Here is a 13,038-nt window from a genome sequence, read left to right on the forward strand (position 1 = left end):
GGGTGTTTCCGGCTCAGGTGAAATTATAGTTCTGTGCAAGGAAACCCCTGCAGCAACAGAGGATGATTATATACTAATATGGAAGTAAATCTGGTAAAACATATTTGTTCTATCTGAATCCTTGTGCAAAACACCATTCTAAAGGTCATTATGGTTTCTTTTAGTTGCTTACATTCATGTAATGTTTAGAGATAAATTTACAGTAATCTGCATTTCCCAGATTTGTTCTATCAAATTTTAGCTGGGAGAATTATTGTTACTGAGTTGTCCGTGAAAGGTTATCACCTTAGCTGCCAGTTAAGTGAATGCCAGATGTAGAGGTGAGTAGAGTTTACCATATCTGCAAACAACACAAGTGCTTGTTTAGGGGACAGCAGTTAAATAGAAATGTGTCAGACAAATCTGTATTTTTATATTCCCCACAAAAATGGTGCTGCATTAAAAGTATTATTCACTGCTCAGCTAAGAACTGGATCTGACTGACTTGGATTTTTCAAAATCTAATAGAAAAGCTTCTATTTTAAGGGACAACTAAACTTTCACACAAAGAATAGAGAAGCTGGATGAATAAATGTGAATCAGTGGTCTTGAAAAATTATGAGATGGTGATACTGCTTTGACAGCATTACTGTCCTTTGGAAATCTTGTGTCAGGGAAAAAAGCAACAGCAAAATGTAACCTCAGCAACTGCAAAAGTTTTTAAGACACGTGACTTCTTAAAGTCATTGATGCCCTTTTTTATGAGATTTGTCTTCCTCTGCATGCTAGTGCATCCTTGATAGAACATAGGGTATTAGGCAACATGTTTCCTCCCACTCCCTTGTTTTTGCCTCTTAACTATTGCTTTTTTATTTGATCTTTTGATCACATAAATTGGCCCAGAGAATCTTACATAGTTCCATAACTCATAGTTGTGATGGAATGTTTAGACTACCAGCTTCTCTTGTTTATTTCTCCGTACTTCTTTGCCTTTGTGTCCAGTATTGATGATATTTGCTTTTATGCCTTTGTTTCTACAACTTTCTGTTGTTTTTAACAGAACTCTTCTAAGTCCCAGTTTGGAAACCTCATCACACTGTTAGCTGTGTGTAAATGTATTTTGTCTTTTCCCAGCAGCCATGGTTAAAGCTCTTCTGATAGGGTCTGAACAGCTTTCCATTTTCCTTCTGGCTCCATTTATTCTTGTGAGAACTGGGGTCCCCACCATCTTGGCTGCCAGCCTCAACTTCAGCCTTGATGGTAGTAGCAGTTCTCCCTGTTGCATACAGAATTTGAAGGTCATGCAGCTGAGCTGTTGTCATGGTTTAATCTCAGCCGTAAATCACCCATGCAGTCTCTCTCTCACTCGCCACCCTTCTTCCCTCCCCCCACTCCCAGAGGGATGGGGAAGAAAATTGAAAGAATGTAACTCCCACGGGTTGAGATAAGAACAGTCCAGTAACTAAGGTATAACACAAACCACTACTGCTACCACAAATAATAATAATGATAAGGGAAATAGCAAGGGAAGAGAATACAGACACTCACCACCAACAACCAATATCTAGCCCGCCCCAGCAGTGAACTAGCCCTTCCAGGTAACTCCCAGTTACATCCTGGGCATGATGTGCTGTGGTATAGAATACTTCTTTGGCTAGTTTGGGTCAGGTGTCCTGTCTCTGCTTCCTCCCGGCTTTCCCTCCTCTCTAGCAGAGCATGACACTCAGAAAGTCCTTGGTCAGACTAAACATTTGAACAGTAACTAAAAACATCGATGTTATCAGCACTGTTCCCAGGCCGAAAGTCAAAACCACAGCACTGCACCAGCTACTAAGAAGGAGAAAAAAATACTGCTACTGCTGAACCCCGGACAGCTGTATTACTTCTAAACCTCCTTTTTTCATTGGATGCACAGTGCAGAAGATATAGAGGAACAGTCTGCTACAAGAACTCAGCAAATTTTATGGGCCCCACTAGAGAAGCAGACCAGACAAGGAGGAAGGGAGTATTTTTTTAAAAAAACTTTATTAAGGTCCTGTCCTTTCTAAATCAGCTTGTTAGAGCACTAGTGAGTTATACTTTTCCATAAACCCTCCATATCTGAGGTACAGGTGTGCTTGCTGTCAGTGCAGAAACTTCTCATGTGTTCAGTGAAATCCTTTCTCCATCAGTCTGGCACATCTGCAGGCACACTACACTGAAGACATTTCAAACACATATAAGCATGAGTATTTTTTGTTTGTTTGGAGGCACATTCTGCAAACAGTCATTCTGCTTTTGCCTTTTTGAAAAAATTTAGGAATGGCATCACATTTTAAGACATTTCCCATAAACAGTTCTGCATGGAGAACTGTAGAAAAATAAAAGATTTTGAATTAAAACACAGGCTTCTCAAAGCACAAACTGAGAGGCATTCAGTTGTCAGAAAAAAAAAAAAACAAACCCACCCCCCCTCAAAAAAACCCTAAAAATTCAGTAATAAAGTTAAAGCATATTGAAAATTGATCACATGACAAGAATTAATAAAATGACCAGTACATGTCATCTTCTCTAATAAATTTTAATCCCCCAGAATTACATTTACCTCATGTCTTGACACATTGTGATTCATGCACACATCTGCAGAGCATGCCATTCTATGCTATGGCGTTTTGTAATGATTCCTTCTCTTCAGAAAAAGAACTTCTTTTTTTGGTGTATTGTTGTTATGCCCTTGTTATCACAGGCATAACTGTCTTTCTGCTGCTTGCAGAACGTCTGCAGTTTATTTTTTTCCTGTGGTAAACATGTCAGCTTGATATTCCAACTTCGTTATGGCTTTAAAACTTGTTCATGCCTTTTGGAGTATCAGGTATTCTGTCATCTGATATGCTGTGCTGTATTGCAGGGCCAGATGAAATAGCCCGTCCAAACCATGGTTGTAGTAGTTGTTTCTGTTGGCAAAAATATATCGTATGCACCCTGTGTAAGGCTGGAATTGAAGAGTTCTGAAATCATATAGCTTAATAAAAGGATTACAGGGTTTCTTCTTTGTGAAATATAAATGGTGTTTCCCATGAGCCATTTAAAACTCAGCTCATGTCCTAAATACAAAAAGTGAGGCTTAAGAACACTATTTCTGATGGCCTCCCCTAACACTGCTAAGCTTTTCCCAAGAGTTCAGCATTTAAGAGGTTATATTGCAGCAGAGATTTTTTTTTAAGTGTTTTGAAGGTTACCATCCTTCTAAGCCTATGGATTTTATTTGTTAGTATCTTGTTTTGGGCTAATGTCAGTCTTAATTAGTGCAAATAAATCACTGCAGCTTTCTGGCTCTATCTCATCTTTAGGATTTTGGAACGCTATGTCCAAGATCAGATTCCTGGTGCAACAGTCGTGGTGGAATCCATTGGTGCACGGAGGTTTGGGGATGGGTACTCTGAAGAGGATTATACCAAGTCTGACCTCATGGTCTATGCAATTGACCCTCAAACAAATAGAGCTATAATGAGGAATGAACTTTTTAAGTAAGTATATTATTTGTTGCTCTTCCTATATTTCTATAGACTGTTACAAAGCCTGTTCATCTATCTCAGCAAGTAGTTCAACACAACAGGAATGGAAAAATCTATTGATGCAGCCAGTGAATGCTCCTACATCTGCTTTATGTGGAGCTTGGAAGTTTACAACTTTACTCGGTTCAGTCCATTCCCTTGAGCTGAATGGCCCCAGTATGTGCAATTTAGATGTTGTCACCATAAGAGTTTGCAATATATTTGGTCTACTGTGTGGAAGAGCTTCTAGTTTGAATTCCTCTGAAGCAGTTTATTTTCTAAGTACTCAACCATTTCTGTGATCTGCAAACAAGAGCTAGGTGCTGCAGCCATTGACCTTCAGGCTTTCTGCAGTTTCCATTCTCTCTCTTTTTTTTTTTTTTTTGAGGAAACTGAGTAAGGAAGGGAAGGGAAAGGAAAGGAATAGAAGTGGTGGGCCCTTGGCTGAAGTACAGATATGAGGGCATGGCCCAGGTTTACCTCTACATGCAAGAAATCAGTAGGGCTCACAGGTGCCCAGTGGGCTGAACAGACAGATCTGCATGGGTCTCTCCCACCATCTGCTAGAGGAAATGGCAAACAGTGGCAGACATGCCACTTATATACAAAATTTGATGTTGTTTTGCCTTTTCAATTGACTTCCAAATTAGCAGTTAAATTCCAATGTCACATAAAACATGAGATGGCTTTTTATTGACTGATTGCAATTAGAGCACGTTGTCAGTAAGTGGGCCAGCTCTGGCCACTTCAATAAAGCAGTTTGGTAGGGTGCCACTCTGCCTGGACTTTTGTACCTTAGTACAACTCTGGTGGGATATCATCCTGGCATGCTCTACCTGACTAAGAGGAGAAACCAGAGATTACATGGGTAAGGAAATCAAGGTAATCTCTTTACATGTTTTTCTGAGTCTTCACTAGTAGCAAGTAGGTTCTAAGACAAAAATAGTATCTCAACCCATTCAGCTGCCAATGTACAAACATGGCTGTAGAATCAATTTTGTAAGAAACTGTGTTTTTGTGCTTCAGCATTCTGCATATGCAAATGAAGCTTTTCTTCTAAAGCAGACCTTATCTTTTGGAATTCTGCATGTGTTTCACCTTTGTGTTTGCTTTTTATCTTGGTGAAAACTAGACCAGACTGTTCCATGATGCTATAAAGCAGCATGTCAGTCAGCAGCCTAAAAAGCAAATGGCTATGAGCCATCTCAGTGAACTGTGATTGAAAAAGGGCTTGTTCTCCTGAGCTCTTAATTTAGTACAGATGAATTATGGCATACTAAATCTCTACATATATTCAGAGTTTATAGGTTGAAAAGGACCACTGTGATCAGTCTGACCTAGTATAATAAACACCATGGGCACTCCCAAATTTAATTCTGCTTTGAACATATCTTTCAGCAAAGCAACTGCTTAAGACAATCTGGTCTATTACAAGTTTTGTGTTGTTATTGCAGGATAATTATTTTTACTGAAAAAATAGGCTTTTTTTTTATTTAATCACTTACAGTTTTCTCTGAACCCTCTCCAGTCTTCCAGCATCACTTTCTAAACTAGGAATGTAAAACTCATGACAGTAAGCTAGTATCCATACACAGAAGCAGTTTTTGCTCTCTTTCAAATCCATAAAAAGAATCTTTTCCTGATGTAAACTGTCTTCATCGTCATAAAATGTGTCCCTCTTCATTTTGGTGCTCTTTGAAAATATAGGAATATCTTTTTAGGGGTGTACCTGTGTCCAGTGAAATACACAGAATAGAGTTAAGTTTAAAAACTATTTATCAAATTTGAAGGGTGGGTTATTAATTTACCTGGTCTCCAAATATATGGGGCATCAGCTTAGAAGCAACTTCATTAAAATGCTCTATGTGCTGCATACTCAGCAGATTTGGGTTGGTTTTTGTTTTGTTTACGTTTTTTTGTTTAGGTTCACTTGGTTGATTTGTTTTCTTTTTCTTTTCCTCTCTTCAAAAGCTTTTAAATATTTGCTGGAAGACATTTTGGCTGTCCCATCCCTGGCAGTGTTCAAGGCCAGGTTTGATGGAGCTTTGAGCAACCCAGTCTAGCAGAAGGTGTCCCTGCCCATGGCAGGGTGGTTGGAACTAGATGAGCTTTAAGGTCCCTTCCAGCCCAGACTGTTCTATTATTTAAATTGCCCAGATCCATGGGAATGCTTTCCTGGCTTTAGGATAGAGGTGAGCAAGTGTCAGCTTGCTGAAATAAAGAGAAAAATTGAGAGTTTTGTAGCTTAATATCTGAAGTTAACAAGTTTTCACTAGCAAGTGGGTGAACCTTGAGATTTGACTCAGCTCAGGTGCTTACCCAAATCTAGAAAGAAATTTATTCTGTGGCCATATTTCCTGCAGTTTTGATTTTTAGCGGGACAGCTCAATGTTCTTCCTGCTGCAGTCACAGGACACAGTTGCAATTGCTGTCCCCTCACTGTGAAGAGAATACTAAGGGTTACAACCATCCTTCTGCCAGACAAGGTATCTGCTTCAGATCCTAGCAGAAAAGACATAGGAGAAAGAATTCTTTAATAAACTTGATATGATAGGAGAAAGGTAGCAAAGTCAGAAAGTATGTAAATCCCTGTTTTAAAAGTTTAATTAGCAATAAGGAAGATAAATTTAGCCAAAGTATTTTCAAAGTGTTGAAAAATTTCATTATGTATACAGAGGAGTGAACTGTACCAATAGCACAGATTTAGCATGTGAATTCTGCCAGTTGTGATTTTAACACAGCTTAGTAAATGATCATGTATTGGAAGATACCTGTGGCTTTTCTTAAATGTTTTTTTTTTGGGAACACTGTCCTGTGTTTCTGTTTATAAAACACAGTGGAGGCCCTGATTTCAACTGAGTTAAACCTGTCACTGTTTGGAAACAATTGTCTGCAAAAGTCTTACTGAATGTGGAAGTGATCTGAGGACAGAGCCAGTAGAACAACCCGTTCCCCTTTGCAGGGGGAGTGCTGCTGGGATATAAAGTCACTGCTGACTCCTCCTGGTTGGTGCCAGCAGCCAGGCACAAGTCAGAGTACTGTCGGGGTCCCAGAGATGTTTGGGTTTTCACTGGAGTTGGGAGGAAAGGATGGTCAAGAGCACTAATGCCCATCAGCAAAGTCACACTTGTGACCAGCTGCAGAGCTGCATTTCTACAGGTGGTAAATTGTTAAACCAAAGCTTGTGTTTGAGGCTTGCATAATCACTTTGGGAAGTGTTGTTCCAGTATGTCAGGTTATGTCCTACAGTCATTTATGAAATTAAGACGTCTAAAGAGATGCAGTGTGCTCTGGGTGTGCTGCATTCATGCTGATGTGCACAACAGTTCATGCATAGACTGTGCCATACTCACTACGAGTATTTTGAATGGGCTGCCTCACATCCAGAAGTCCCAGATGACTTGCCCAATCCCACATATTTGGATTCAAACAAAATATTTGGCTGGAAAACAGAGACATGATTTAGAAGTCATGGACATAATGGCCACACTGTGTTCATCACTGCCAGCTGGGGAAAACCTATGTGTCTCTCAAGACATGCTGATTTTTCCCTATCCTGTAATTTGTAAGACTGATACACAAGGAGAGATTCATACTTTTCCTTAAGGCTTTTATGACTGATTACCTGACGTTTTTATTAATCAGGAATCTGTCTGGTTACACCAAAAGGAGAGTCTGAACAGTAACTGTGCTTTATTTCCTCCTCAACCTTAAACTCCTGAAAGACTTTGAGGCCACTTAGATAATTTTACACAACCGAAATGAACAGCCTCCTTTTTATCTTTTATATGAAAGAGGGTTTGATGTATTGGAGCATAAAAAACAGTTGAATCCAGAAAATTTCTCCTGCATATATTAAGTGGAAAATGTCCACCATTAAAAAGAAAACGCTTACCATGTCTTTGTCTTTTGCACAGTTTCATCAGGGAGTAAATGTGCATGGTTGAGTTATGAACCTGTTAAAATAGGGTTTGTCAAGAAAATGCTAACAGAATGTTAACTGAGAGATTGTTAAAATCATCCAGAGATTTAACGCTATCCTACTTGAATACTATTCTTTTGCCAACTCAAAGGATGTGTAACATGCATGCACCAGTGACATCTAGTGTACAAGAAAAGAATTAGAGCTCCTTTTATACTCAATTTATGTCCTGTGAACCATCATTGCAGATCTTTAAGCTGTGAAAAAGGATTTTTGCTCAAATGTTTTGCAGAAGAAATCAGGGAATGAGTTGTGAATAACAGCAGAGAATACTAATACAAGGGAATTTATTCTTCATGTTGTCTTGGGTTGCTTTTTGTGAGTGTGGGTCCCTGAGTGAGCAGCCACTGGTCTTTGAAGTTAGTATCATGATACCAGCACTATTTCATCATTTGGGATTAATTGTTGTGCATGTTATGAAATTCAGCTAATACATTGCACAGATCAGAATGCATTCTCCCCAGAGAGGAAAAGAAAAACAGGAAAAAACAAGAAAAACCAAACAAAAAGATGGTGACAAAAAATTCAAAGAGGGTTTATCAGTAAATTGAAAGGAAATCAATTTTAAGAAATTACCACCCTTTAAGAAATGGCATTTGAGGAGTGTAATTTCTGCTGTGGGATCAGACTAAGGAAATGGAAGCTATATCAGACTTTCTTTAGACATTCAGAGTTTATATGCAGAAAACGTTCCAGAACATTTTTCAGCTTTTTCTTTTCTTTTGTGTGTGTGTGTTGTGGGTTTTTAGTTTTCTTTATCTCAGTGATTTTCACTTGACTTTTTCCAGGAGAACCACCGTACATGTAAGGGTGTGGGGTGCTGCTATATTTAAGAGCCAGCAGGATACTCCATCATCCCAATGGATGCATCCTACTTTGATCTTTATAGCTGGAGCCTAGTACGTGGCAGCTTGTGATCCTCACTTCAAAGTGATCCAAGAATTTTTATTTTCCTTTGGAAGCTGAAGCATTGGCCATTTTTATTTTTTTTTTCAAATAAAGCCTTTGCCAAATTGTTGTTTCAAAATCCTAAAGTAAATTTCTTAAACAATCTGTGCTGGTTTTGACTAGGGTAGAGTTAATTTTCTTCATGGTAACTAATTGGGCCTATGTGCTGACAACAGTGTTGATAACACAGGGATGTTTTAGTTACTGCTGAGTAGTGCTTACGCTAAGTCAAGGCCTTTTCTGCCTCCCACCCCACCAGGGCATAGGCTGGGGGTGCACAAGATGGGAGGGGACACAGCTAGGACAGCTGACCCTAACTGACCAAAGGGATATTCTATGCATTATGGCATCGTGCTGAGCTTATAAAGTTGGGGGAAGAAGAAGGGAGAAGGTTCAGAGTGATGGCATTTGTCTTCCCAGTAACTGTTAAGTGTGATAGAGACCTGCTTTCCTGGAGATGACTGAACATCTGCCTGCTGATGGGAAGGAGTGAACGAAGTTCTTAATTTGCTTTCCCTATTAAACAGTGTTTATCTCAGCACACAACTTTTCCTACTTTCACTCTTCCAATTCTTTCCCTCATCCCACTGTGGAGGGGGGAGTGAGTGTGTAGCTGTGTGATGCTCAGTTGCTGGCAGGGGTTAAACCACAATACAAACATATTGTTTGCTATTAAAAAGTCATCCAATAGGAAATTTTCTATTGTATGAGAAATTAGGTCATTTGATTAGGATTTATGTTTGGCTACCCATCTTTAAAATGCCAATTAACAGATCAGATAATAAACTTCTTCCACTGCATTTGTTTTTTCAGAGACTGTACCAGTCCTTTGCTTGGTAGCTATGTTGTTCCAAATTCCTCTCATAGGTGATGTACAGACAGAAGATAGACATAATTGTAGGCTGCAAGCAGTGGCAGCAGCCGTGTGTTTCTGTTAGCTAGTATCCTACTTTTGCCTAGGACCTAACTTGTCTTAACAATGTCTTGTAGGACAAATTGAAGACAACATTTTTCTCTATAGCTGTATAGATAGCCTATTGCTCCTGTAATTAGTAATGTTAGTCAAGATTGTTCTAGTATCTAGCAGTGTTTGGAGAGCCCACAGAGTTTAATTGCAGTTTATTATAAGCATTTAGTGGTTTTCCTTTTAGAAGGTGTGTGAAACTCCAGAAGAAATGGCCTGTATCTTCTCCAAAAAAGGGGGAGGCAAGTTTACTGTAATCTCCATTTGTCATCATTTATGACCTCCAATTTGAAAGTCACAAAGGAAACAAGGAAAGGAAGCTGGTAAATAAATAACCTCAGCACTATGCCAAACACTGAGAGGGCACCTCTGTCAGCTACTGTAATGTTCACTTCCACTGGACATGAGTTCATCTGATCATTGTTCCTCTTTGTTTTCCTCTTGCAGTCAAATATTTATGCTATAAGTGAAAGTCTTACACAAATAATTCAATACTTAGTAGCAACACTGCAATCTAAGAAAATAGCAGAGACCTGGAGACTAACAAGACAGAGCAGATGTGAGAACGAGGCTCAGAATTGAGGCAGCAGGAGGAAAGGGGTAGGGATTGATAAAAGCATAGTTTCTTTCAAATCCCTTTTTTTCTTAATATAGAAAGGGAAGTCAAAAGGAAACAAACTGTAGGCTATCCTCCCAGCTAAAGAATTTCTCTCAGAGGCTAAGGAAAGTCCTCTGAAAATTACCCACTTCTAGAGTAGCATCCAGTTGCTCTTTAGACCAGAGTAGTCTTTTGGGATGTGTGCAGGAGAATTAATTAATTGTCTGTGATAGACCACTGAAGAAAAAAACACAAAGCAAGCCATTTGGCATGCTTCTGTCAACTGCATGGAGAACATTTTGTCCCTAGAAATAAGGATAGACTTCAACTGACTTCTCCTTTTCAATGATTGAACTGTGATCTGTTATTAAGTACATTGGAGTTATCACTGACATAGGGATTACAGGAAATTACTAATATTCTTCAGCACATAAAGAAGAGGCATGTGCTTTATCAGACCACAGCTATTAACCCAAATATGCAGTAATTCAAACACAGTTAATGAACTTGTGTGTAATAGTTTTCTTTTGTGAAATTGAAGGTTCCTGGATGGCAAACTGCTGGATATCAATAAAGAATTTCAGCCATACCTGGGGCAGGGGGGACGTATCCTGGAGATCCGCACCCCAGATGTAGTAGCGAATGTCAAGAAGCAGGCACAAGCTGTAGGCTTCACGGAAGGCGCGTTACTTGCTCTGGCCGTCATAATCATCCTTTGCTGTATGCCAGCAATTTTAATAGTTATGGTCAGCTACAGACAGTAAGTATTCCTCCTCCTTTTTTTGTGGTAGCAATGTTGTAGTAGGCATGCTGTTTCTTAACGGAATTGCTTTGGGTATTATCCTTCATTGCAAAGAAATTATTCTACAACAACAAAATTTTTATTTTCCTTCTTATAACAAGAGTTGGTCGCTGCTTGGTGTGGGGTGTGCATGGAAAGAGAAAATGCACAGGAAGTACATCTTGCTGTACTTTCTATAGTTGTGGTGTAGTAACTGTTTTAGAATATGTGCCAAACACAAGATCAAAATCCAAGTGTTTGAAACACAAGTGTTGATTCAAAGTTGATTTCACACCAAAAAAAAAATAAAAAAGGAGGAAAAAAGTGCTGTTTCAATAAGTGTATCAAAAATCGAAATGTACAATAGCTTGGGCAAAATATGAGCACTCAACTTTTTTGTTTATATCCTAAAATACAGTTATATTTTTTCTCTAGCTGTCTGCTTCTGAATTGCCAGTGTTTCCTGGAAAAATGACTTTGTGTGATTTTAGCACTGTCTAAAGCAGCATACCTCAGAGAGAACCTTTTTCGTGTTTCTACTCACTCACCTCTTATAGACTCAGGAGGTTTAAGTAATTGGGCCAATAGACTAATTAAAGGATCAACATCACTAACAAGTTCCTCTCAACTGTATAATTATTCTTTAATTTCTTCTCATGAAAGATTTCTAATTCTATGTGTGTGCTCTAAGCACTCAAAGAATTGTCAGTGATTGCAAAATCAAAATATAAATAATTCCATGCATTTTCCCCATTAACTGGCTTTATTTAACTTCTGTATATATTGGCCTCTACCTCCATAGCTTCCTATCTTGATTTTAAAATTTTTAACTAGCTGGAATGTAAGAACCCCATAATGGAAATTCTCTGCTCCACAGGACCATTTAAGAAGGAGTTCCCAGAGCCCTGATGGATTTTTTTGTTTGTTTGCCTTTCTTTGTTTTGTTTCTGCAAAAACTGCTTTGGTACCTGCTCCCTTCATTGTGTGAGGCCAATGAAGTGTCACCGTTTCTACAGATTCCTGCTGCAGTGTTGCACCAGTCAGAGAGGGAGAGGGCATGGAGGGGCTAATATACATGTTTTACAGTAAAGCAGTTATAATCTGAATGCTGCAATAGAATTAACATGGTATAATATGCCAGGTGGGATTTAAACTGTGCATTTTTCCTTTCTGCACTGCAGCTGGGAGTTAGCAAAGCACTGTGTTAGTCATCATTTTAAAAGTGTATTCTACAGGAAAAAACAGCAGTCTGCCTGAGAGCACATTCCTTAGTGACACCAGAAAAACAGCCAAGGATAGCCATATCTTGAAAGCCACTGTGCGTTCTGTGGCTTATATTTACATCCGGTGTCTCCAAACAATTTGGGTCAAAGGAAAAAGTCTGTTTAAATGATTTTGAAAGAGCTTGACAAATTGTACTGTTGGGATGGCAGTGCATCTCAAAGTTGCTTTACTTCTCCCAAAATTGTATATAAAATTTGTTTCCACTAAAATGCTACTGAACCAGTTCAACCTACCATTAGATGGTGGTTGTTATCCAAATTGCCCGTTTCTTTAAGAAATCTAATAGCAGTATTTTTCCTGGACATCTGTTAGGTTATCAAAGGATTATCAATCTTTTTTAAGTTTTAAGGAATATGCCTAACTTCATTTCATTAAAAAATCACATTTTTATTGTCTGGAGATATGACTTGAAATTGGATTTACAGAAGACCAATGTGAATAGTTTTATGAAAAGTGTATCACTGAAGAGCGTCAAGGAAAATAAGAAGAGTTGTAGTGTTTATATCAACACCAAAAGTTGTCCTGAGCCTTGTGGTTTGTTTTCATATTACACTCTTTTTTCTCCTTCTCAAAAGGAAATTTGGTATTCTTCCTGATAACATTCTGGCAAAGAAGGTGCTCTGCTCTGCCACTGAGTGTAGAGATTATTGCAGGATAGATGTAACTGTCATACAGCACATATGATGTTAAGATTTTCTCACTGATAAAACTATTAATATGCAGTAGTCCATTTTTCAGTACTTTCAGATCAGTGATCAGCTAACTAGATTTTGTAAAAATAATAGTTACTGTAAAGAAAACTAATTTATAAAATTATCACTGTTGAAGTGCAGTTCAGTGCCTACATTTGACTGTGAATAAGCCAGAAATTATCATTATTCTTTTCTATTAAGTAGTGTCTTTGAAATACACTATCCAGTACAGCCCCACAGATAACTATAAATAATGTATTATTTACTAATCACAAAA

General features: G+C 38.5%; 1 protein-coding gene across 3 annotated transcripts in view; it reads left to right on the forward strand.

The window, feature by feature from the left end:
• The window catches only part of PCDH15 (protocadherin related 15), a 353,847-nt gene that overhangs the window by 318,833 nt on the left and 21,976 nt on the right, over positions 1-13,038 (forward strand). For all 3 annotated transcript variants that reach the window (XM_013130209.3, XM_013130207.2, XM_013130208.2), the window contains exons 28-29: positions 3,309-3,485; positions 10,546-10,764. In XM_013130209.3, coding sequence (XP_012985663.2) covers positions 3,309-3,485; positions 10,546-10,764 — 396 coding nt within the window. The remainder of the gene's footprint in view (positions 1-3,308; positions 3,486-10,545; positions 10,765-13,038) is intronic.

Source organism: Melopsittacus undulatus, chromosome 4, assembly GCF_012275295.1.
Source record: "Melopsittacus undulatus isolate bMelUnd1 chromosome 4, bMelUnd1.mat.Z, whole genome shotgun sequence".
NCBI lineage: Eukaryota > Metazoa > Chordata > Aves > Psittaciformes > Psittaculidae > Melopsittacus > Melopsittacus undulatus.